This window comes from Rhinatrema bivittatum, chromosome 2, assembly GCF_901001135.1.
Source record: "Rhinatrema bivittatum chromosome 2, aRhiBiv1.1, whole genome shotgun sequence".
In the NCBI taxonomy this organism is placed as follows: domain Eukaryota; kingdom Metazoa; phylum Chordata; class Amphibia; order Gymnophiona; family Rhinatrematidae; genus Rhinatrema; species Rhinatrema bivittatum.
Genome location: NC_042616.1, coordinates 728,515,759 through 728,542,201, shown reverse-complemented (window position 1 = coordinate 728,542,201; position 26,443 = coordinate 728,515,759). Strand labels below are relative to the sequence as shown.

The following is a 26,443-nucleotide window of genomic DNA, read 5'->3' as shown; positions in this document are numbered from 1 at the left end:
CTAGGGGGGCATTCCATGAAGTTAGCAGGTAGCACATTTAAAACAAATCAGAGAAAATGATTTTTCATTCAAATCATAAGGTCTGGAATTCACTGCCAGAGAATGTGGTTAAGTCAGTTTGAATAAATTCCTGAGGGAGAGGTCCATAAACTGCTATTAATCATGTTGATTTAGGGAATAGCCACTGTTTATTACCAGCATCAGTAACACGGGATCTGTTAATGTTTAGGTACTTGCCAGATACTTGTAACCTGGATTGGCCACTGTTGGAAATTGGATGCTGGGCTTGATAGATCCTTGGTCTGACCCAGTAAGCCAACTTCTTATGTTCTTATCTATATGGCTCCCTTGTGTAGGTTATTGTCTGGGCTCTGTGAGGGATACCGATTATACACCGACAACAAATAGTGTCTTTTCCTGTTTTACCATCTTGGGATGAAACTTTTGAATTATTTTCCATTTGTCTGTCAGTAAATGGCTCACAATTTCCTGACTCGAATATTGAGAAGTCAGAAGTTGTTATCCTGCAGCAATCTGATAGACTTTTGGTACTTTCATCGTTTGTTTTTGAAAACTTTACTATTCTTATAGCCTCAACTGTGAAGAACTTAGGGGTTTTTCTTGACTATTTTACAAATGACTACCCAGAACCGTGTGATAGTACATTCAGGCTACTACAAACTTCACTCTCCGGGTCATTCATCAAAGTGCGTTATGGCATTAACACACGCGATAATGCATTAACGCATGCATTAGCACCATAACTCATGGCACGAATTCAAATTTTTGGAGGGGCGGGATCAGGGAGGAGTTTGAGTGGGATTTAGTTAAATGAGGGGTATTATCTCACCATGCAATAGCATAACGCATGCTATCGCACGATTTTAACACCGGAAATAACTACACCTTTTTTCCTGGCATTAGGCTTTGCGATATGCCCAAAATGGCTATAATGCAATTCATGATACATTTTTGGAATTGCATTTTGGCCATTTCTGGGCTTGGGGTGGGAGAAGGGGAGAGGGAGGGAGAGAAAGCCTCTGGGGAGGGCCTCACTGTGTGTACCTATTTATATCTCTATAAGAGGGCCATCTAATAGGTCGAGATGAGATGTTGGTGTTGGTTTCGGGTTTAGGGGCCAGTTTTGCATGTAGATATACAAACAGCACAGTATAACTTGGTGAAGATTTGGTGTCATTTGGAGTGAGGAAAGCCTCACAAAGATGAAATTTTGCACTATGTTATCTCACCCTAGCTTGATGGTACCCTGTTATAGAGTCCATCAAGGCCCTCTAGGCCCTCTGCTCTTCACTTATTGACATTCTAGACATTGGTTTGTTACTATGTTTTATTAGTTGATTATATATGTTTTTGCTTGTACCCTGCCATGAACATTGGAATAGTATTTCTAAAGAACCCACATCACTAGAATAATAATAAACACAAATTTTTTTTATAGTAGATTTTCAACCATTATATCAAAAAACACATTTTTTTTTTTTTTTTGAAAACTTTAGAAATACTTTTGCTATCACCTGCATTTGTGGTATTTTTTGGTTGCATGGTTTATGAACATTGGAATGGCATGATATAAGTTCTTTAAATAAATACGGTACGTTATCGACTTCTGCTCCTAGCCTGTAAATTAATGAGACATGGCCACCCCTGAGAAGTGTAAGAAATAGATTGTGTTAAAACCTATAAAATTTTCATCGAGTTTATACCATGTTTTTGTATCATTATTCCTTGGCAAAAATTGTCTGATACAAGCGCTAATGGAAGCCTGACAACTCCAATGATTCCTGCTGCTACTCTAAAGACATTGTCATATTATAGCACTTCCTGGAATAATCTTCATATGACAGAGAAAGTAATCATCTTTACAAGTCTCTGTTTACTATTGCTTTTAAACTAAATTTACATCCAGTATTAGCATACTAATTGGGTCAACAAAAGCCCTCACATCAAGGGGAGGGGGGAGGCTGGGGGTTCATTTGAGCACACCTGAGACTGGAAATAGTGATAGAGATGTTTTAGACCTGCCTATTGATTTGGTTCCACTGTAGTCACTTGTCAGTAATAACTGTCGCATTCTTTCACTTCTTGATTTCAGGAACTGCAGCTTCCATGTTTAGCAATGCTGATATTTTCTTTGGAAACCCTGTTTTCTTGTTCATAGAGAAGTGACGCATTCCATGCAAGTAACTCAGTTCTGTTTCTGTTTTATAACCACAGGACTATTTCTGCAAAGACACACCACCAAGCCGTTAACTACAATGTATTTGAAGGGATGGCTTGTCATGGAGTGCCTCTGATGACCATTTCAAGAGGCAAAGTGGTGTTTGAGAACGGAGTCTTGCACATGGTTGCTGGGCATGGAAAATACATTCCACGGAAGCCATTCTCTGACTACGTTTACAAGCGAATCCATCAGCGAGATAAGGTCAATTTGAATAAAGCAATCCATGTAAAAATGTGTTTCTACACTTGACTTAGACTTTGACTGCTTTTGTTCTTTGCCTTTATGGCAAAAGGCACAAACTTTTGAGGAAATAAACCTATATATATATATATATATATATATATATATATATATATATTATTACTAAAAGAACTACTTACTACCACAGGCCCAGTTTCTTTCAATAGATCAGGATAGATTCTGAGGCAATAGTTGGAATATTCTGCAGCAGAGTTTTTTAAGTAGCTACTTTTTTGTGTTTTTGTCTTTTGAATCCTTCACCTAGCATATTGGGTAAATTTTTATTGGGCTACAAATTTTAGTTTTTCCATGATATGAAACCCTCTGTCTGCCTGAGGATACAGCATGACCCACAATGAAGAGAGTACAGCATTTCCCCCTTTCTTTCAGATGGAACACAGTTTTAGTCTTCAAGGAAGCAATATTCAGAACTTTTACTTGGGCAAACATGTTTACTTGCATAAAAAGCCCCTTCAAAACTGCCCCTATAAGTACAGGCAAAAGTTACGTGCTGTGAATCAGTGGACGCGCTTTTAAACAAAAGGAGGCAGACTTAGATCATGGAGAGAAAGCATGTGCATATATTTCATTTTGAAATCTCCATGTGTACTTTCCCTTGAATACTTTGTATCAGGATCAAAGCAGGTGCAGAAGACTCTGCTACCCAAACTCATCAGGGAGTTTCCCTGTGAACATAAACTCAGAAGTTGTGCAGGAAAATTAAAAATTGCTTTCCTCAGGAATAAACTGCCACTGTGTAACCAGGCAGCACTGTGTAAACTCCTTCAGCAATCACTGTCATCCTACGTGCTCCAAATATCAAAATGTAGTTTATGAGAACTCCACTAGAAATACTTGAACACTTTATGCTCATTGCACTAGGGTCCTGAGCGTGCGTAAAGCTCCTAAGGTGGGATTCTCGTGCCTGCTGGTACTGCTTGTCAACATCATGGTATTCAAGTAGTTGAGTTTATATTTTCTGGGCTTTTATCTGGGACAGCAGTTACTGCAAGCTATGATTGTGTAAGGTTTCGGCTAACAGGGAGCAAGAGTTATAGGGATAATAGGAGAAGAAGATTTAAAAGGGTTAAAAAAAAGTTAATCTGAAACTCTGTCTCTTTGTATCATGATATTGTAATGCAACAGACTAATCTAAAGCAGAGGAAACGTAAATGTTTCACATTAAACACCCACTGCTTAGAAACATGTAATATAATTTTGAGGCGAAGCTACACCCACATCCTCATATTAAAACCGATCAGAGGAAATATTACTATAATCAGAGGCAGATTGGCCTATCGGGGTATCGGGCATCCCCTGGTGGTCCAGTCGCCCTGCTCATGTGGTAATCTCAGCTCCTGCTGAGTGATTGCTGTGGAACTCAACGCGACCCGAGGGAAGTGTCGGCGGGGCCATGTGGCCCCGAGGGAGGTGTCGGCGGGGCCATGATGGAGCCCAACCCTGCGAGGCCCAAGGAAAGTGTCGGCGCAGCTCGAGGGAAGTGTCAGCTTGGCCTGGGGAAGGCCTCCACAGCCCGAGGGAGGTCTCGGCCCAAAGAAAGGCCTACAGGCTCGGCAACAGGAAGCATCTGGCAGTTGCAGGATTGCTTCCTCCTACTTCCCCCTCCGGCAGTAAATGAGTAGCATGGGCTCGGCAAAGACCCAAAAGAAAGGAGGATGCCTGAGAAGTGTGTGTGTGTGTGCATGAGAGAAAGCGCCAGCATGGGTGTATGAAAGAGAGAGCCTGACTATGTGCATGAAAGAGAGAGAGCCTGCAAGTGTGTATGAGAGAAAGCCTGAACATGTGCATGAGAGTGAGCACCTGCATGTGTATGAGAGAGAGCACCTACATGTTTGTATGAGAGTAACTGCATGTGTGCATGAGAGAGTGAGAGCCTGCATGTGTCCATGAGAGAGAGGACCGAGTTCTTAGTGGCTTAACAGGAAAGTGCTGCGCAAAATGAGTGTCATAATTGTAGCACTTGCTGCTCATTGAAGGTCCTATAAACATTTCAAGGAGTTTGCATTTATAGTAACATTTCCTCTGATCAGTTTTAATAGGAGGATGTGGGTGTAGCTGCACCTCAAAATTATATGACATGTCACTGAGCAGTGGGTATTTAATGTGAATATTGTAATGCAACAGCCACAAGTTTATTTTTGGTTAATATGAGCCATGCCTTTCTCCAAGAAAAACCTGAACTAAAGGCATGTTACAAAGTACAACAAAAATCCCAACGAAACATCAGTATACGTCAAGGGGATAATTTTGGCAGAGCCCACATAAATTTGAAATCAAATACGCATGTAAGTTATACCATGTTTCAAAGGGAAATTTTCCCTTTGAAAACTAACCCACCAAAACTACCTTCACACAGTTGCATCTCCTAATCTGTACACAGATTTTGTTTTTGGAAAATTAATACACAGACTTTTAAAAATAATAATTTAATAATTTATTTTTATTCATATTCTACCTTTTGTGATACTTCAAAGCAAATTATATTCAGATACTGTAGGTAATACAAAAATATGCAAGTATATGCAGACCCCGGGAACGACCCTTCTCATTGCAGGCAAACATTCGTGAATAAGTGTACCTGCTTATTGGGGGATAATTATATAACAGACCATGTCTGCAAATAAATCATTGTTTCACCCATGTTAATGCCTTTGAAAATTACTGTAAAAAAGTATTATATTACTAAATCATTAAACACATGTTAGTAAATGAAAAACAAATTCCATCAGCATGAAAGAAACATTCCAATATAAATGAAGCAAATCAATATATAAAAATATAACTATTTCAAACAACACCCTTTCAGTCTCATTGTAGTCCACCCTTCCTTACGTATTCCCCACAATTTCAAAGACATACTATAATTTATTACCAAAAAACCTCCCAAACTCCGAAAAATCATAATCTCTATTCTAAACTTTATCCAGACTAGAGGAAAAAAAAACATTCCAAACAAATCCACAGTCCAAGCCCCAGTTGTTCCTAAAAGTGGCCCATAATGATATTGGCAGCAGTGGCAACGTCCCTACTACTTAGGGTCCAGGAGAGCAAACAAGGAAACTAAGGGCTCAGCTTAGAATAAAAACAAAAAACAAGAGAACAATGGGTTCCTGTTAGAAAAGGAACTGTATTTACAGAATCTTATAGAACATATACGGGTAAATGGTAAAAGGAACGCGTGCAAAAATACACCTCATTTTATAAGGTATGCACGTAGTGTTTAAAATACTGTTGCTGTGTATACATCTACAGCCTTTACCTGTGTGTCTTGCAGACTGGGGAGAGAGAGAGAGAGAGAACCTCTATATAGAGTCAGTCTGACACTCTCTATATATGTGGGTTGGGGTTAGGGGGGGTGTTGTTACAGACACATTCAGAGGTAAAATTGACATCAGTAAAGAATTGTAGCATTTATAAGTGATGGAAATGAGTAGATTTGTACACCCCAACCCACCCCTCGAAACCCACCCCGATTCAAAGTGGCCCTCTAGAGTGGTACATATATAGTGAGTGTCAAACGGACTCTATATCGAGGTTCTCTCTCTCACTCTCATGCAGCCATTTTTGCACAAGCAACACTTTTAAAATCTACCTCATAGGGGACAACTTTCCAGATGTGTACAGATTAAGTGTAAAGTCTGCAGGTGCTTTTTACTTGCACCCTTGATATCATTTTTCAAAGGGAAACAGTTCCCTTGGAAAATTGAGGTGAAAAAAGTATGTATACAGACCTGCACCTGCTCTTTCTGCGGGTACTTTTTCCAGGAAAAAATCATGCATATACGCAAAGGCATATGTGCATGCAAGTTGTAAACCTACCCAGACTCCATGCCACGTATATTGGCAATCCGCGCATTCGTTAACGCTCAGATAGGGTAGGCAATTTTCAAAGACTCCCATTTCCATGCATAAATCCTGTTTTATGTGAGGAAATGACTTTGAAAATTGCCCACCTCATCTCATCAGATAACTAATAAATTCCCCGGCTAGACTGCCCCGGGTGAAGGCTGTCCCCCTCAGAGTAAGTAAATAGTTTCATTAGCTGTGGGAGCATTGGAGCCATACCGGGTGAATGGATAGGTGTGAGGAGGCAGACAGCTTGCAAAGATTTGATTTTCAATTCTATACGCCATGCTATTCTCCCCTTCCATCATCCACAAAGAAAGGAGATCCATAGTACATGGGGACTTACTATACTCACCTTTATAGTTTCTCTTGGAAAATTGGCTACATGGGTTCAAAAGCACCTCTGCATGCTTTTCTAAATTGCTGCCCTAAATCTCAGAACAGCAATAAGCTATGCCCATAAATGAAATCCCAATGCAATCAACTTCCTTTCAGTCTTTATCATTTTCCCTTCCTCGCCCTTAGCTTAAGTGTAACATTCAGAGCACCGTGTGACCAGCATTGGCGGTTCATGTTTTCCATCTGTAACTCTCAGCAAAAGTCCTAGATGACACCTGGAAAGAGAATATGATGTTATAAAATATTACTTTTGTTCATTGCAAACAGTTGTTGAAAGAAGTAATGCTAGGCTTGCTAAAGGACTGCTATTTAAGATGAATTCTGCACGCCTTAGCAGCTGTATGACATGGAATGTCCTCGTGCAGGTCTGCCAGCCTGTCGCAGTGAAGAGGGAACCCTACACAGGAGAGGTGGTTTTGACAGCATAGATAACACCGGCCAACATTTCTGCAATCAGGTGACTATTTTTTTTTCTTTCTGTTGTTGTTGGGATTTATTTTTTTGTTCCTTTACGTTATCTGAAAATCTAAAGATGTAAATATCTTCTGTTCTCACTCCAAAAAGATAAAATACCTTTTCTAATAGTTCAGAAACTTCTGCTATGCCGTCTAATGAGCTGCTGAAGAAAGCAAACCTCTTTACTGAGCCCATTTAAGGTGAGGCAAATCATGAGATAGGTAGTCTGAGTAAAATTCCTATGGAACATTTTACCCCAAAGCAGGAGCATATCTCTGAACAATGATCACTATCAGCTGAAATATCTGGTTTCATTTTACATAACATGGGCTATGCTGGGTTAGGCACAAACAGAGGAGGTGGAAAGCCAGATCAAGAATAGTGCAGCTGCACTGTTGAATATACCTCCAAAGTTAGCCAGATAAGTTTATCTGAGTAACTTTTCTAAATATAGTAATTTCAGCAGAAAAGGCCCAAATGGTCCATCCAGTCTGCCCAGCAAGCTTCTTATGGTGGTATCTGCCACACCATGCAGGTTACCCCCGTGTTTCTCTTAAGGGTAGAAACTGCTGGTCCGTGCATTTATGCCCAAGCTTTATGATAGCCCTTAAAAATTTAGGGGTAGATTTTCAAAAGTACGTGCGGGCGTACATGTGCACACGCTACCCGGCACGCGTGCACATGTATGCCTGATTTTATAACATGCACGCATATTATAAAAGCGGGGGTCAGCACGCGCAAGGGGTTGCACACTAGTGCACCCCCTTGCGCGCACCCACGCCCACGAGCTTCCCCTGTTCCCTCCCCCCTGAACTAACCTTCCAACCCTTCCCCTAACCTTCCCCCCCCCAGCCCTACTCTAACCCCCCCTAAATTCTTATTATACCTCTTGCGCGCGCTGGCAGCCTGCCGGCATGCGATCCTCCGACCAGTGGCAAATGGCCGCTGTGCTGGTGGCCTCTGGCCCTGCCCCCATCCCGCCCCGGACTTCCCCTTTACTAAAGCCCTGGGGCTTAGATGCGTCCCGGGGCTTTAAACGCGTCGCCGAGCCTTTATAAAATAGGCCCGGCGTGCGTAAACCCCCACCTCCCACGCGCGTAAATTCTCTGGATTTACGCGTGTAGGGCTTTTAAAATCAGCCCCTTACTGCTAGCAACATTTTTACTGGATGATGAGCCTTCTTGAAGATTCAGACAGTGCTGCTTGACGTGCTTTGCAGATGAACTTGGTCGTAAAAGCAGTCCTGTGCTTTTTCCCTTACGTCTGCGAATCAATGCCCCAGACCATAAAAGTCAGAGCCCATGTTGGTTGTCATCTGAATCCAATTCCTTAATATGGACCTCAGAACTTTCTTCAATTTGTTTTAAATCTGATCCTGCTAGTTTCATGGAGTGTCTTCTATTTTCAGTACTAATTGAAAGAGAAAATCATCTTTGTCTAGTATTTACCTGTTCCACTCCACTCATGATTTTATAAACCTCTGTCATATATACCGTCTCAGTCATCTCCAAACTGAAGAATCCTAAACTTTTCAGCCTTCCTTCATAAGAGAACCATTCCATCCCCTTTATCATTTTTGTTCCCTTCTTTGTACCTTTTCTACTTCTGCTATATCTTTCTTGAGATGGGGCACTCAGAACTGCACACAGTGTTCAAGGTGTGGTCATACCATAAATCAATACAGAGGCATTAATGGATTCTCAGTTTTTGTTCTCCATTCCTTTCCCAATAAATCCCTAACATTCTATGTGCTTTGTTGACCACAACCACACACTAAGTTGAGGAATTCAATGATGACTCCAAAGTCCTTTTCCTGAATGGTGTCTCCTAATATGGAACCCAACTGAGTACCTATCGTTTGGATTATTTTTTCCTATGTGCATCACTTTGCATCAATTTGTCATTTAGATGCCCTATTCCCCGGTCTCACAAGTCCTTATACACTTCTTTAAATTCTGTTTGTGTTTTAACTGCTTTGAGTAGTTTTGCGTGATCTGTAAATTTGATCACTTCACTAGTTATTACTCCCTTTTCCAAATTGTTAATAAATAAGCTAAACAATGCTGGTCCCAGTACAGATACCCGAGGCACTCTACTATCTATTGCTCTCTAAAGGCAATACTGACCATAAGTCCTACTCTTTGTTTCCAATCTTTTAACCAGTTCCCAATCTACAGTAATACCACTTCCTATTCCATGACTTTTTAGTTTTCTGAGGAGGCTATCAAGAGGGACTTTATAAAATACTCCCTGAAACTCTAAATACACCATATTTTTCAGCTTGCCGTTATCCACATCCTTATTTACATCTTCAAAGAATTCTAATCAGCTGGTAAGGCACAACCACTGTTTACTAAATCCATGCTTGCTCTTCCCATTTAGCTATTGTATGTTCATCCACATGGCCAGCAATTTGTTCTTGACAATACCTTCCACCTTTTTATTTGGCACAGGCATCAGTTTCATTGATAAGTAGTTATTTGTGTCACCCCTGAAGCACTTTTTGAAAATTGCTGTTACTTTTACCAAACTCCAGCCCTGAGAGATAGTGCTAATGGGGAGAGCAATTTTCAAAGCTGTTTCCATGAATTAAACAGTGTTTTACTAAAGGAAATGGGGGTTTTGAGGGTAATTTAATAAAGGCCATGTAGGGTTGAAGTCCGCATGTTCAAAGTATACATGGACTTCATCCCTAATTTTCAAAGTGGACATATGTGCATCAGTCCACTTTGAAAATTAGCAGGACTTTAGAGGTAGATTTTAAAAGCCCAGCATGAACCAAAATCGGAAGATGCGTGCCCAAGTCAGGCTCGGCACACCCAACAAATTTTAAAAGCTGCCCACATGCACAAGTATCTCCTGCTGTGCACACATAAGACCAAAAGATATTCCATACTGAGTCAGGCCAAGGGTCCAACAAGCCAGGTATCCTGTGTCCAACAATGGTCATCCAAGTTACAAGTACCTGGCAAGTACCCAGACATTAAGGGCCGGATTTTCAAAAGGTTACGCACGTAAATGGCCTCACGCGCACCAGGCCTATTTTCAAAAGACCCGGCAACACGCGTAAAGCCCCAGGACACGTGTAAGTCCCGGGGCTTTACGCGTGTAAGTCCCGGCCATATTTTCCGCTGTGCCGGGGATCGCACGCCAGCAGTCGGCCAACGCAAGTAACTTGCGCCTGCCCAGAGGCAGGTGCAAAAGGTTAAATAAAGATCAGGGGGGGTTAGAGTAGGGCTGGGGGGGGAAGGTTAGGGAAAGGGAACGGGGAAGGCAGCGTGGCTCGGCGCGCGCAAGGTGCACAATTGAGCACTCCCTTGCACGCGCCGACCCCCGATTTTATAACTTGCGCATGCTTGCACGCACAAGTTATAAAATCAGGCGTATATGTGTGTGCGCCGGCCTACATGTACATGTACATCGGGCACATGTAGGCCGGGCACACTCCTTTTAAAATCTACTCCTAAATGAATAGATTCCAAGCTACTAATCCATATTGATTAATAGCAATTTATGGACTTCTGCTATAGGAACTTATCCAAACCTTTTTTAATCCCAGCTACACTAACTGCCATAACTACATCCTCTGGCAATGAATTACAGAACTTAATTATGCGTTGTGTGAAAAAGAATTTTCTCTGATTTGTTTTAAATGAGCTACTTGCTAACTTCATGGACTGCCCCCTAGTTCTTGTATTATCCGAAAGAGTAAATAACCGATCCACATTTACCTGTTCAAGTACTTTCATGATTTTGTAGACCTCCATCATATCCCCCTCAGCTGTCTCTCCTACAAGCTGAACAGCCCTAACCTCTTTAGCCTTTCTTGATAGGGGAGCCATTCCATTCCCTTTATCCTTTCGGTTGCCCTTCTCTGTACCTTCTCCAGTGCAACTATATCTTTTTTGAGATGCAGCAAGTATTCAAGGTGCAGTCTCACCATGGAGAGATACAGAGGCATTATGACATCCACCATTTTATTTGCCAACCCCTTCCTAATAATTCCTAATATTCTGTTTGCTTTTTTGAGCACCATAGCACATTGAACTAACAAATTCAATGTATTATCCACTATGATGCCTAGATTTCTTTCCTGGGTAGTAACTCCTAATGTGGAGCCTAACATTGTGTAACCACAGCAAGGATTATTTTTCTGTATATGCATCACCTTGCACTTATCCACATTAAATTTCATCTGCCATTTGGATGCCCAATCTTCCAGTCTCACAAGGTCCTCCTGCAATTTATCACAATCTGCTTGAGATTTAACTACTTTGCACTTTGCACACGTCCCGGTGAGCAACCAGGTCCACTGCCACATACATTTACTCCTGTTATGGAGGAGGTATAAGTTGTAAAAAAAACCCCAAACATCCATTTTAGAGGGTTGTAAAAGGCCTGATGCAGGAGCCATGGCCTAGGCCCAAGCAAAGTGCTGGGGTCTTGGCTGAGGCCCAATGCCAGGGCCTAAGCTGAGACCCCAAAAATTGAAAAAACCTACCGGTTCTGTCGAGAATACAGTGTCATGATCCAGACCCAGGTCTGATGCTGCGGTCTGGAGACTGGATCCCGATGCCAAAGCCTTGGTTTTGACCCAGGTCCAATGCCGGGGCCCAACCCACAGGCTGGGTTCCAAAGCCTAGGTCTTGGCCTAAGTTGGGGCCTAGGCCTGATGCTGCAGGCCGGTCCAGAGACTGTTCTTGACACTGGGGTCTTGGCCCGGACCCAGGCCTGGGCACTGGGTCTGGACCTGACCCTGGACCTAGATATTGCTTTGGGCCTTGGCCTAGTCCCTAGACAAGACTCTGGCTTTGGCCCTGGGCCTAGGCCCAATGGATAAATTTTTTGTTTTCAAAACAAAACGAGGAAACGTTTTGTTTTATAAAATCTTATAAAATGAAATTTTATAAGATTTTCAATTATTTCTCTTTGGGAATGAAATGAAACAAAATAGGAAATTTTGTCTCATTTCCTATTTTGTTTCTCCCAAATACCCATCCCTATTGGAAACAGGATGCTGGCCTTAATGGATCATAAGTCTGAGCCAGCATGGCATTTCTTATGTTTTTATGTTAAAAATAGCATAACATTAACTAAAAGTACCCACATAATTTACACCTGCATGGGCTACTCTAAAATTGTTTCTTAATGCACTAGTTTATCCTAATTATTCATTGGCTTTGCTGGGGTTAGCTAGGCAAGGAAGCTGAAGGATTCTGGGTTAAAGATATAAAAATGGTGGACATTTTCTAGAAACAGGAGATCTGGGTTGTTGGACAGGACAGACAAGAGTTAAGATTCATGGGAATTGGTGGCCGCATCTCCCAAGATCTGTGGGAGATAAGTAAATGTGTTCTTGATCACTTTGGGGTTCAGGTTAGCCCAGAAAGGTTTTAGTGATAGGACTGCATGAACTCTGATGACCACGGCATGAAAAATGACAGGGAGGTCAAGTGGTTTTACTTAGAATCAATAAAAAGAAACTACCCTGGAATCCAGAAAGATGAGGAGCAGACCTTCAAGAGTAAGGACCCAGAACTACCTCAGCAAGTGAACTTCTGAAGGTTAGGTTACTCAACCTTGGTTGCCTGTACATAGCTGGCTAATGCAGAAAAACAACACTGTTTATTTTTTATTTATTTGTTTGTTTGTTTTTATATACCGACATTCGATCGAGATATCACATCGGTTTACATGTAACTGAACAGGAATAAGGCAGAAGCTGCTTATTTTACATTGTAACATTGTAACTTAAATAATAATTTGGAAAGATAAATTTACTTAGTAACTTTGAAAGATTAATTTACATAGTAACTTTGAGAAATAACATTTAACGTGATTTGGAGAAGATAGAAAGAGAGATGGGGTGGCAGAGAGGATTAAATATGTACAGTTACTTTACAAGGGGAACCACAGGGGTGGTTGACGGTGGACTGGGGAAGATTCATTTTTGAGCAGGGGTGGGGGCCTGGGCAAGGGGGCTAAGTTTCTGGCGGAAAGGCTTTTAGGAAGAGCCAGGTTTTGAGGTGTTTTTTGAAGATTTGAGTAGAAGGTTCATTTCTAAGGAGGGGCGGGAGGGAGTTCCATAGCGTGGGGCCGGCTTGTTTTCAGGTAGAGGTGAGGTGCGCTATTTTGGAGTTGGGGACGGTGAGGATCCCAGAGTCCATGACTCTGAGGTTTCTATGTGGGGTGTATGGCAGAGTTTAACCAGTCCATCTTATTGTTGTTCATTTTTTTATGGATGAGGGTTAGGGTTTTATATTGGATTCTTTGGCTGATGGGTAGCCAATGTAGTTCTTTGAGGGTGGGGGTGATGTGGTCGCATGTTTTGATGTTTGTAATGGATTTAGTGGCGGCGTTTTGTAGTACCTGTAGTGGTCTGATGGTGGCTTCGGGGAGGCCAAGGAGTAGAGTATTGCAGTAGTCGAGTTTGGAAAAGAGTATTGTTTGGAGAACGGTTCGGTAGTCTTGGGGGTGAAGGAGGGGTTTGCGTTTTTTCAGGGTTTGCAGTTTAAAGAATCCATCTTTGATCATTGTGGAGATGTGATGTTTGAAGTTTAGCTCGTTATCGATGGTTACTCCTAGGTTTTTTGTAGCATGAGTAAGTTGTAGCCCCTTGGGGTTAGGTGTGAAGTTATTGTGGAGGGGAGAGGAGTGGTTGTTGGTATGTGTAGGATCTTGGTCTTGTTTAGGTTGAGGCAGAGCGACAGTCGTGACAGAAGTTGTGTCAGAAGACAGAACACTAGTCAGCTTAAGTTATTTCACACACAGCCCCACAAGTCATCAATCATTCCTCTCACCCACCCAAAGTAAATATAACTATTACTGTTTGATCCAGCATCCTGATTCCCCTCCCTCCTGCCCTAAGTATAAAAAAAAATGTGGCCACCCAATCCCCCCTTTCCTGCTGAAGTAAAAACAAAACTGTGGCTACCCTATCCCTCCTCCCAATTCCCCTTTCCCTTCTGCACAAAATTTAAAAGAATGGTTCTGATCACCTTTGACCTCATTTCCATCCTCCTGCTGACTCAACTTTGACAGCTTTTGGGAGGACTTGGGAAATAGAAAGGGGTTGGGAGATTGGGAAGCAATCTCTGATAGGAGGAAGGAACATTCTGGAAGAGCATCAGGCAGCCATTTTTTTTAAACTTAAAGCAGGAGGAAAGGAGAATCAGGAGAGGAGAGGGGGAAGGCCACAGTTTTGGACTTTTTTTTTAATTACTTCAGGCAGGAGGGAAGGAGAATTCAGGTAGATGTCTAACTGCAAGGTTTTTTTTAAATAACTTTCGGGAGAGAGGAGGTGGATCACCTGCTCCAATAATAGGGATAATGGCTAGATTTAAGCCAGCTATCCCTGCCCAGTTAGGCAACTACTGCTGAAAATCAGTTCTAGCTGCCTGACTTTCTCCACCTTCCCTGCCGCAGGCCAACATAATCCCACCCCAGTCCTTCCACTTTATGAGTAGCTAAATTTAGGCTCAAAAGCCACCTTGACTCTCAAAGCTATATGACTAATGCTTTTGATGGCCCCGAACTGCATGCCTCTATTATTATTTGTGCTAGTAATGTATTCAAAAGCAGCAAGCCTTGTGTTTAAATAACTTACATTTGACTTTTTTCTTCTCATCTTTAGGTAATTGAGAAAAATTGGCGGCTTCTATTATGTCATTTGTGTCCTGATGCTAGAAATGAGCAAGACAAGAGTCAGCTTCTAAGGCGCCAACATTCAGCATACAGAAATATGAAGTATTTGGGGATATGACATTTTGTGAGGGCTCGGCAGTGCTGCACACTGTCTACAACAGAAACCTTGATTTAGTTTTCAATGCTTGTCGAAATTAGCCATCATCTTGTTTTTCATCACCTGCTAAACTGTCATATGTAGATTATTGTTTTGGGAAATTTGAATAAAGAATTATATGCTTATTCTCTTAATTTTTGCCTCCGTCTATTTGTGTTTATTAAATATAGCTTCTGTGCTGTTTAGCCTGCATTAGCTTCCTGATTTCAGGTATATCCTTTATTAAAATTTGCTTCTGGCATCTAAACCCTCCATGGGACTGGACCTCTGTATCTTAGAAAGCAAATTGCACCTTATATCTCCTCATTCTGCTTAGATCATCACCAGCTGTGCTCATGGTGATTCCATCCCTTAAGACTGTCTGGTTTTCTACACACATGGCATCGAGCCTCTTCCTGTCATCTGTCTGTCCTTTGGAATAGCATTCCAGTTGGAATTAGATTAATGCAGGACTTGGCTCTGTTTAAAAAAGAAGTCAAAACGTGTCTTTTTAGATAGGCTTTTGGAATCAACTAGTTTGTTTAAAAGAAGGGCTGGCTTGTGTTCACTGATAAGGGAGTTGTCTGTATGAGTGTTTGTCTTAGTTTATATATACTTTATTGTTATGTTAGGTGATGTGTTATGGGTTTTTATTTTTTAAATTGAGCTGTATTTATGTAATGTAATGCTAAGTGATGATATATCTAAGTTATTATACTATGCTTCAAATTCTCCAATTGTAAACTTGTAAACTTGGTTTGCCTTTATGAACACAGCACTGACAACTGAAAGGATTGGCACAAATGCATAGTATTACAGAGTAAAGGCTGAATTTTCTTCCAGTTTCTCAATTTTTCACAAAATGTCAGTATTTTCTAAAAAAAAAAAAAAAAAAAAAAAAGAAAGAAAAGAAAGAAATTAAAGAAACAGTGAAACATTTTTCTATGCCTTCAAAATGTATGGAAACTTAACATCTTTAATCCCTTTTCCTTTCTCCGTCTGAATTTTCCCTCCATCCATATCTTCCTCAACTCCTGCCTCCATATTCGTTATTTTTCCTTCTATAATGCCATCATCCATACTCAGGGCTGCAGAGGGAAAAAGAAGTAATGGTATTCTCCATTCCATGAAGTCCTCCAATTTCTCTCAGTCCTCCACTTCCCCTCTATCATTCCAAGTCCCCGGCCCCATCCACCCACCCATGCCTCTTTTACGCTTTCACTCTTTCCTCACTTTCCTTCATTCTCTTCTCCCCTCTCTTTCCAGGATCCCCCACTCCACTGTCATTTTCTGTCACAGAAAGCAAAGTAGTTGCAGTTTTGGGAAGGTCGGCATTATGGGGGACATAGTGAGCCCCTATGCTTTACAAGGAGAAGAGGTGACTAGTGATGAAAGGAGCATCCAAATCCCAATTTCCCCCACTGATGTTGGCAAATAAAAAATCCACAGGTACTTTTACACACAGATTTTGTACTGGTTTTCAAAGGAAATATTTGTGTACTTTTTCCCTTTCAAAATTGTCCAAGGAAGAAGCTCCCACACAGATTTACATCTCCTTTTTCTGAAGACACTATTTTTTTTTTACCAAAACAAATGTAAGGTTCTGAAAATCCCAAATTATGCCTGTTGTTTTCTCCCCTCACCTAATCTCTCCCCAAGAAGGCCGCCTCAAAAATGTGGATAAATGTACAACCTGTATACTTCCACCTGCTTACAGGCTGGGTAATTATCAAAAAGCTCTTTTATCTAGGTAAATCAGTATTCACTCTGGTAAATAGCTTTTGAGAATTGCACTCCCTATCTCCTGTTGCCTTGGGTACCTACTTCGACTGAAAGTTCCTTGGGGGAAAAGGATTTCATGTATCTAAATCCTAAAAATGCTCTGAGCCATCTTGAGCATCTTTTGGAAAGATGGACTGAAAATCCACAAATAGTTAATTTGAATTTGCACTTCCTATCTAAACAGGAAGAATGCACAGGTTGAAAAGAATAGCCAGGAGGAGAGATGGACATAGAGAGAGTTGAGGGAGCAGTGAGTCCTTGCCTAGAGACGAAGGAGATCTGGGACGCTTGCTATGCAGATGACATGTTGCTCCGGGCTCCTCTCTCCATTGTGACATCATCATCTCCTGCCAGCCTAGATGTTTAGGCATGGCTGTAGTGGCGCTGGCATGCTATTAAAGGGCGCTTCCCTTATTTACGAAGGGGAAAATAGGAATTGGAAGATCTTGGCATTCTCTAGGGATGTGAATCGTTTTTCAACGATTAAAATTATCGTCCGATAATGTTTATATCGTCTTAAATCGTTATAGAACACGATACAATAGAAATTCTAACGATTTATCGTTAAAAATCGTTAAATCGTGTTAGTGCGCACTAACTCGAGTTAGTGCGCACTAACTCCCCGTTAGTGCGCACTAACTCGATTTAGTGCGCACTAACTGAAAATGATACAAATAAACACTTTCCAGGTCACTGAAGGTCAGTTAGGAATGAATATGTGTTCCTATTGGCTGGCTGCCCTCTTATCTATTGATGTTACCAAGGTTACCACTGAGGTGATGGTTGGGGGGATGGGAAATGGAACTGGAAACTAACGAACACCAACAGAAAATGAAACAAAGTGTTCACACTTCCCAGGTCAGTAAAGGTCACTTAGGAATGAATATGTATGTATGTATTCCTATTGGCTGGCTGTGCTCTTATCTATTGATGTTACCAATATGGTTGGGGGGATGTGAAATGGAAACAGTTGGAAGCTTGACAAAAAAAGTAATGCAATGATCAGCACTCACGTGACTAGAACTTGTTTGTTTATTATTTTTGTTAGCAGGCACCTGAAATGCTAGTGCATGTTGAATTTGCCAATCACTGTGCATTTTAGAAAGGTGGTCCTGGCTGGAACTGTACACAGTTCAAATATATGTAATTGATTGTTGGTAAGTGTATTTTTTAAGTAGCCACACTGGCACCAGTATGTTTACTTTTCCTCCTACTTAACTCACTAGCTCAGCTTTGTAAGAAGGGCTTCTCTGCTTGTGTGTTGTTTTTGTTTGGTGTGAGGAGAGCAGAAACATCAGATCTTTATTCAATCTACTACAGTCATCTCTTACAGTGCCCTATCCCTATTAATACCAGGAGTGTTGTGATCTTCCTGCACACAGTGCCCTAACCCTGATACCAGTCTGAGACAGCTCCCTCCCTGCATTACTAGTGAGAGGCTGGCTTCACAGACAGGGGGGAGCTGCCTGACCCTCACTCCTGACTTCCCCCATGTCCCAGCTAGTGAATGGTGTGTGGGTGAGGGGGGGGGGAGGATGGTGAAGTCTGAGACAGCTCCCTCCCTGCATTACTAGTGAGAGGCTGGCTTCACAGACAGGGGGGAGCTGCCTGACCCTCACTCCTGACTTCCCCCATGTCCCAGCTAGTGAATGGTGTGTGGGTGAGGGGGGGGGGGAGGATGGTGAAGTCTGAGACAGCTCCCTCCCTGCATTACTAGTGAGAGGCTGGCTTCACAGACAGGGGGGAGCTGCCTGACTCTCACTCCTGACTTCCCCCATGTCCCAGCTAGTGAATGGTGTGTGGGTGAGGGGGGGGGGGGGAGGATGGTGAAGTCTGAGACAGCTCCCTCCCTGCATTACTAGTGAGAGGCTGGCTTCACAGACAGGGGGGAGCTGCCTGACCCTCACTCCTGACTTCCCCCATGTCCCAGCTAGTGAATGGTGTGTGGGTGAGGGGGGGGGTAGATGGTGAAGTCTGAGACAGCTCCCTCCCTGCATTACTAGTGAGAGGCTGGCTTCACAGACAGGGGGGAGCTGCCTGACCCTCACTCCTGACTTCCCCCATGCCCCAGCTAGTGAATGGTGTGTGGGTGAGGGGGGGGGGGAGGATGGTGAAGTCTGAGACAGCTCCCTCCCTGCATTACTAGTGACAGGCTGGCTTCACAGACAGGGGGGAGCTGCCTGACCCTCACTCCTGACTTCCCCCATGTCCCAGCTAGTGAATGGTGTGTGGGTGAGGGGGGGGGGGAGGATGGTGAAGTCTGAGACAGCTCCCTCCCTGCATTACTAGTGAGAGGCTGGCTTCGCAGACAGGGGGGAGCTGCCTGACCCTCACTCCTGACTTCCCCCATGTCCCAGCTAGTGAATGGTGTGTGGGTGAGGGGGGGGGGGGAGGATGGTGAAGTCTGAGACAGCTCCCTCCCTGCATTACTAGTGAGAGGCTGGCTTCACAGACAGGGGGGAGCTGCCTGACCCTCACTCCTGACTTCCCCCATGTCCCAGCTAGTGAATGGTGTGTGGGTGAGGGGGGGGGGGGGGAGGATGGTGAAGTCTGAGACAGCTCCCTCCCTGCATTACTAGTGAGAGGCTGGCTTCACAGACAGGGGGGAGCTGCCTGTCCCTCACTCCTGACTTCCCCCATGTCCCAGCTAGTGAATGGTGTGTGGGTGAGGGGGGGGGGGGGAGGATGGTGAAGTCTGAGACAGCTCCCTCCCTGCATTACTAGTGAGAGGCTGGCTTCACAGACAGGGGGGAGCTGCCTGACCCTCACTCCTGACTTCCCCCATGTCCCAGCTAGTGAATGGTGTGTGGGTGAGGGGGGGGGGGGGGGGATGGTGAAGTCTGAGACAGCTCCCTCCCTGCATTACTAGTGAGAGGCTGGCTTCACAGACAGGGGGGAGCTGCCTGACCCTCACTCCTGACTTCCCCCATGTCCCAGCTAGTGAATGGTGTGTGGGTGAGGGGGGGGGGAGGATGGTGAAGTCTGAGACAGCTCCCTCCCTGCATTACTAGTGAGAGGCTGGCTTCACAGACAGGGGGGAGCTGCCTGACCCTCACTCCTCCGGGGTATTGTGATCTTCCTGCACACAGTGCCCTATCCCTGATACCGGGGGTGTTGTGATCTTCCTGCATGCAGTGCCCTATCCCTATTAATACCAGGAGTGTTGTGATCTTCCTGCATGCAGTGCCCTATCCCTATTAATACCAGGAGTGTTGTGATCTTCCTGCATGCAGTGCCCTATCCCTGATATCGGGATGTGTGCAAGAAGATCACAACACCCCCGGTATCAGGAATAGGGCACTGTGTGCAGGAAGATCACAACACCCCCAGTATCAGGAATAGGGCACTGTGTGCAGGAAGATCACAACACCCCTGGTATTAGGGATAGGGCACTGTGTGCAGGAAGATCACAACACTCCTGGTATTAATAGGGATAGGGCACTGTGTGCAGGAAGATCACAATACCCCTGGTATCAGGGTTAGGGCACAAGTTCTAGTCACATTGACTGATCACATTACTTGTTTTGTCAAGCTACCAACTGTTTCCATTTCCCATCCCCCATATACTGTCAGTAGGAAACTTGGTAACATGAATAAATAAGAGGGCAGCCAATAGGAATACATATTCATTCCTAAACTGACCTTAACTGACCTGAAAAGTGTCAAATTGTATCATTTTCAGTTAGTGCGCACTAACTCGAGTTAGTGCGCACTAATCGGAAAAAACGATTTTTAACGATTTTTTAACTAAAAAATCGTGCCTAAGACGATTTTCTTGCCCTGCCACACGATTTCTATCGTTAAGACGATATGGAAAACGATTCACATCCCTAGCATTCTCTCCTGCTTCAGTGACCATCCGAGGACTAATGGATGTCCAGGTTCAACGCATGGGTGAGTTACCATGTTTGGACTGTGGTGTTGAAACCTCTGGTTCAGAGGTTTTTTAAAGTTCTGGCATTGTTAGAACATAACAACATAAGAGCATGCCATATGGATCAGACCAAGGGTTCATCAAGCCCAACTTCCTGTTTCCAACAGTGGCCAATCCAGGCTATAAGTACCTGGCAAGTACCCAAAAACCAAGTCTATCCCATGCTACTGATGCCAATAATAGCAGTGGCTATTTTCCAAGTCAACTTGATTAATAGCAGGTAATGGACTTCTCCTCCAAGAACTTATCCAAACCTTTTTTAAACCCAACTACACTACCTGCACTAACCACATCCCCTGGCAACAAATTCCAGAGTTTAATTGTGCGTTGAGTGAAAAAGAACTTTCTCCAATTAGTTTTAAATGTGCTACATGCTAACTTCATAGAGTGCCCCCCTAGTCCTTCTATTATCCAACAGAGTAAATAACTGATTCATATTTACCCTTTCTAGACCTTTCATGATTTTAAACACCTCTATCATATCCCCCCTCAGCCGACTCTTCTCCAAGCTGAACAGTCCTAACCTCTTTAGTCTTTCCTCATAGGGGAGCAATTCCATCCCCTTTATCATTTTGGTTTCCCTTCTCTGTACCTTCTCCAACGCATCTATATCTTTTTTGAGATGCGACGACCAGAATTGTACACAGTATTCAAGGTGCAGTCTCACCATGGAGTAATACAGAGGAATTATGACATTTTTCATTTTATTCACCATTCCCTTCCTAATAAGTCCTAAAATTCTGTTTGCTTTTTTGACTGCCGCAGTACACTGAGCCAACGATTTCAATGTGTTATCCACTATGACGTCTAGATCTCTTCCCTGGGTGGTAGCTCCTAATATGGAACCTAACACTGTGTAACTATGGCATGGGTTATTTTTCCCCATATGCATCACCTTGCATTTATCCACATTAAATTTCATCTGCCATTTGGATGCCCAATTTTCCAGTCTCACAAAGTCCTCCTGCAATTTATCACAATCTGCTTGTGATTTAACTATTCTGAATAATTTTGTTTCTTCTGAAAATTTGATTACCTCACTCATTGTATTCCTTTATAAATATATTGAAAAGCACAGGTCCCAGTACAGATCCCTGAGGCACTCCACTGCCCTTCCCCCTCCACTGAGAAAATTGTCCATTTAATTCTACTCTGTTTCCTGTCTTTTAACCAGTTTGTAATCCATGAAAGGACATCGCCACCTAACCCATGACTTTTTACTTTTCCTAGAAGCCTCTCATGAGGAACTTTGTCAAATGCCTTCTGAAAATCCAAATACACTACATCTACCGATTCAGCTTTATCTACATGTTTATTAACCTCTTCAAAAAAGTGAAGCAGATTTGTGAGGCAAGACTTGCCTTGGGTAAAGCCATGCTGACTTTGTACAATTAGGGTCCTTTAAATGTATTAGTGTATTCACTATATATCTGGTAGTGACCTAGAAGGGATTGATCAAACTCTCAATAAGGTGTGGGGAATTCATGAAGTGAAGTTAAAAGGCTGATTTTTTTAAGTGTGAAAGTGCCACCTGCCTATAAATTAAAGGATGAGCTAGGGGAGGATGGGAGAGGGGTGGGAGGGTTGGGAAGTACAAACACACAAGCTTCTGTTTGTGCCTGGCTTTCTGACTACCTATTTAAAACAAAACACATTAATACACTAAATAATATACCACAATAGTTTACTTCTCCCCAATACTTCTAAGTTTTAAAAATTTCTTCAAACAGTATTTACTGATTCTTTCCAGCCACCAGCAAGGTGGCCCTCTCCTCTAAGTGCTCCCACTGGATTGTGATCCAAAATTATGTCAGTGACAGCAGACAACTCATGAAATGGTATGTGTTGCTCCACTATCTTCTGCATTATGAGCTAGGAATTGCAGCTGGTGCCCACATTCTGAATAAAATGGTTCAGAGGCAACCCCATTGCTTCCTGCCTCTGCAATAACTACTCCAGCCCTTTATGCTAAAGAATATGGTAAGGCACTGTTTAAAGATTTGTGGAGTTGCTACCACCGAGTAAATCATTTTCTATACCATATTGGAATTATTGTGTGGACTCTTACTGTATTTTGCACTTCAGTTATTACTGTGTATTTATCAAGTGCAGTACTTGCTCTCCTGTGCTGTTTTTGGATTATTCCCAAAAGTAAAGACATTCAAAAGACAAAAACAGGATACATTTCTTCCCACATGGACTTTAATGGAAACAAATAAATAACATAATAAAATTATGACAGAACTTGTGAAATGAAATGACACAATACAGTAAACAAAATGAAATAATGATATGAACAAAAGATTTTTCAGGGCTTACTCCTACGTCATATTTGCCCACTGAAGATCATGTAAATTGGGCAAGTCTGTTTAAAATGTATTGCTTACTTGAAGAATTCTTATGTTTATCTAACTATTTTGACAAACTTAACAACTTCTTGCAAGTCTGTCAAACTAGTTGTGTACTTTAAAAAAGTGCATTTTATATGACTTAAAATATATTGACTCATATAAAATTGTGTTTTGATTATGCTCCCCACTTCCTTCACTCCCTGTGTAGGTAATTTTACAAATTTTTCTAGGTCACCTAGGATATGTTGGATATGTTGAAATATAAATTTTTTTTAAATTTTAAAATACCAAATTGAAGCATTTCTACCCTTCTCAAAGCTCTAGAATGTGTCTCCTTATCAATGGATGAAGACCTGTGAGAAGCTATCACTGTGGATAGCTTGGAGCTGACAACAATGGAAGAGTCCTCCTCAGAAATAACTTCAAGAGCATTTTTCCTTGTTGTATTTGCCGTAGAGCTAGATAGGGACCAGGCGTTGAGGTCCTTTTTCATAATAAAGATGTTTTATACAGTAAGGTTAGGTTTACCCTAACTCGAATAGAGAGACCCTGTTTGAGTTTGCACTTGCACTTGTTTTTCTGTGCGGATGTTTTTGTAAAAATCCCTGTAATATTTATTATTCAACATGTGGTAATTGGTTCTCCTTCTATGACCCTGATCAGTTGAGGAAATTTGTGCAGCAGAGAGACTCCCCTCCTATTAGTTCATCTTGATCACTGGTTGAGGGATTGTTGATTTGGTATATAATTATGGTTTCACAAGTTGGCCATATTTTTCTTTAAATTTCTTTTTGATTTTTTTTTTTTACTTCATTCTTTCCCCCTTTTAGTTTTTGGACATTAACTTCTTATGAATTAATATACATTTATTGTTTTCTTTATTTATGTTTGTATTGATAATACATGGAAATCTTCTGCCCAGTGTGCAGCAGCAGCAGCAGCAGCCATGAAAGCTAATAGAATGCTGGGGATTATTAGGAGAGGAATGAAGAATAAAATCGAGAATTTGTTTATTTATTTATTTTTAACTTTTATATACCAACATTCCTGTATAGGATACAAATCACACCGGTTTACACTGTAACTTAAAAACATCGCTGGGGAGCGTTACATGGAACAAGAGGGGAACAGTAAATAACTGAGATAAATTTGAAATATTTTACATGGAAAACAAGCGAGGAAAAAACAGCTGGGAAACTGGGTCTTCGAAAAGGCCCATTGAAACAAACCAAGGAGCATAACATAACTCCAAAGTATATGATGCATAATTAATCAACGGATAAATAAATACTTGATAATACTTAAAACACGTAAGACAAAGTATCTGAATTGTAATAAAAATCAATGTCATAATGCCTCTATAACGTTCCATGGTGCAACTTCATTTTGAGAATTTGTGAGCAGTTCAGGTCACCACATCTCAAGAAAGATATAGCAGAATTAGAAAAGGTACAGAGAAGGGTGACCGAAATGATAAAGGGAATGGAGCGATTCCCCTATGAAAAAAGGCTAAAGAGGTTATGGAGAAGGGACGGCTGAGAAGAGATATGATAGAGGTCTTTAAAATAATGAGAGGCGTGGGATGAGTAAATGTTAATTGGTTGTTTACTCTTTCAAAGAGTACAAAGACTAGGGGACACACAATGAAGTGACTCAATGCATAATTAAGCTCTGGAATTCATTGCCAAAGGATGTGGTGAAAGCTATTAGTGTAGCTGTGTTTAAAAAAGGTTTGGACAAGTTCCTGGAGGAAAAGTCCATAAACCATTATTAAGGTGGAGTTGCAGAAATCCACTTCTTATCCCTGGGATAAGCAGCATGGTATCTGTCTACCCCTTGGGATCATGCCAGATTTTTATGACTGGATTGGCCACTTTTGAAACCAGGATACTAGGCTTGATGGACCTTTGGTCTGACCCAGTATGGCAAATCTTATGTACTTATGTATTGATATTATTAACCCATCTGATATATTTTCTTGTCAATATTGTGATGTATTGATTGAACTGATAGAAACATGATAAATATACATTTAGAAAATTGTAAGGGCTTGATTTAAACCTTTTATGCCTAGAATTAAATTTTACTTTGGTGGCTTAGGGGGTCATTCTCTAACGCTAACGCATGCCTTTTTATGGTGTAGTTATTTGGCGCGAAAGCCGGCAGCAATCGCACCATGGAGGTGTGATCGCTGCCAGCTATTGCAGGACCTCCCCCAGCTTCGCCCCCCCCCCCGTTACCGCCGGATACTCTAAGGTCTGTGACCTTAGAGAATCCAGGCCTTAGTTGATGAAAATATTCAGATTAGCCAGCAACCTTCTATGTCATAAGGGATAGGCTGAGCCTAACCTGATTTTATTCCATTGCATCTATATATTTATAGTACAGTTTCTTGGAGGAGTCCATGACTAAAGTCCATAGACCAGCACAGTTTGCCCCTTATAATATGGAGCTTGTTGGAAACCATACCAGACAATCAGATTGGCTGATTTTGATAGGACTAATAACTTTCCCTCCTTGAGACACCAATGCTCATTGATTTTCTGAAAATGTTTAAATTTAGCACTTTGTGATAATATTCAAATGTAAGCAAGACTGTTTTTGGAATCTGAAAGAACAGTTTTTTTCTAGCCATAACACCCTAGGTATTGATTATTAATATTTATTATTTAGAATATTTATATGTCAAATAAAAGAGTGACCCCGCTCGGATCAGATTTACCCTTTAACTTAGTGTTTGGGTAATTGCCACCTACTTGTAAACTGGATTGGCCACTGTTGGAAACAGGATGCTGGGCTTGATGGATCCTTGGTCTGACCCAGCATGGCAATTTCTTATGTTATTATGTTCCTAATTACAGGCTGACAATTTTGGAGTGCTAATCACCATTCAACTTCCTCAGCTGTAAAGCTAAAGATGAAATAAGACCTCAAATGTAGAAGTGGAGTTTTCTGTTTACTTTTACCAAGAAAGGAACTACAGCTAGGAAATGATGATTCATGCAGATCTATTTTGGTTCACAATATTATGATGTATACTTATAACAGAGACATAACCAGGGCATCTTAGAGATTGGTTAGCTGTATCTAATCCTACGTGTATATCTGTATGACGTAACAGTTTGATTCTTGTTTTGATTCATCAATAACTTTTATAGATGTACATTTTTATTAAAAAAAAACTATATGGGGCACAGAAGTTGTCAATCTACATTGAATTAAAAGGTTTGTCACCGAACTCTCCAATTTATTTTCTTTAAATACACAACTGCTCTGCTATAATGGAAAGAACATAACAATTGCTGAATCCTTTGTGAAGAGATAATATGGTCATGTTTTAAATTATTAGGGAGGTTGGTTGGGTTTGTCTGAGTTGGCCCCAGCCAGGTATG

The 26,443-nt window shown here is 41.8% G+C and overlaps 1 protein-coding gene across 2 annotated transcripts in view; it reads left to right on the top strand.

The window, feature by feature from the left end:
- Positions 1-15,139, top strand: part of DPYS (dihydropyrimidinase) — a 118,883-nt gene extending 103,744 nt beyond the window's left edge. Inside the window, exons 8-10 of one of the 2 annotated variants that reach the window (XM_029591860.1) lie at positions 2,236-2,443; positions 7,114-7,205; positions 14,838-15,139. In XM_029591860.1, coding sequence (XP_029447720.1) covers positions 2,236-2,443; positions 7,114-7,176 — 271 coding nt within the window. In that variant the 3' untranslated portion in view covers positions 7,177-7,205; positions 14,838-15,139. Of the gene's footprint in view, positions 1-2,235; positions 2,444-7,015; positions 7,206-14,837 lie in introns of those variants that run through there. The other variant, XM_029591863.1, reaches the window with a different exon arrangement.
- The last annotated feature ends 11,304 nt before the right edge of the window (positions 15,140-26,443 follow it).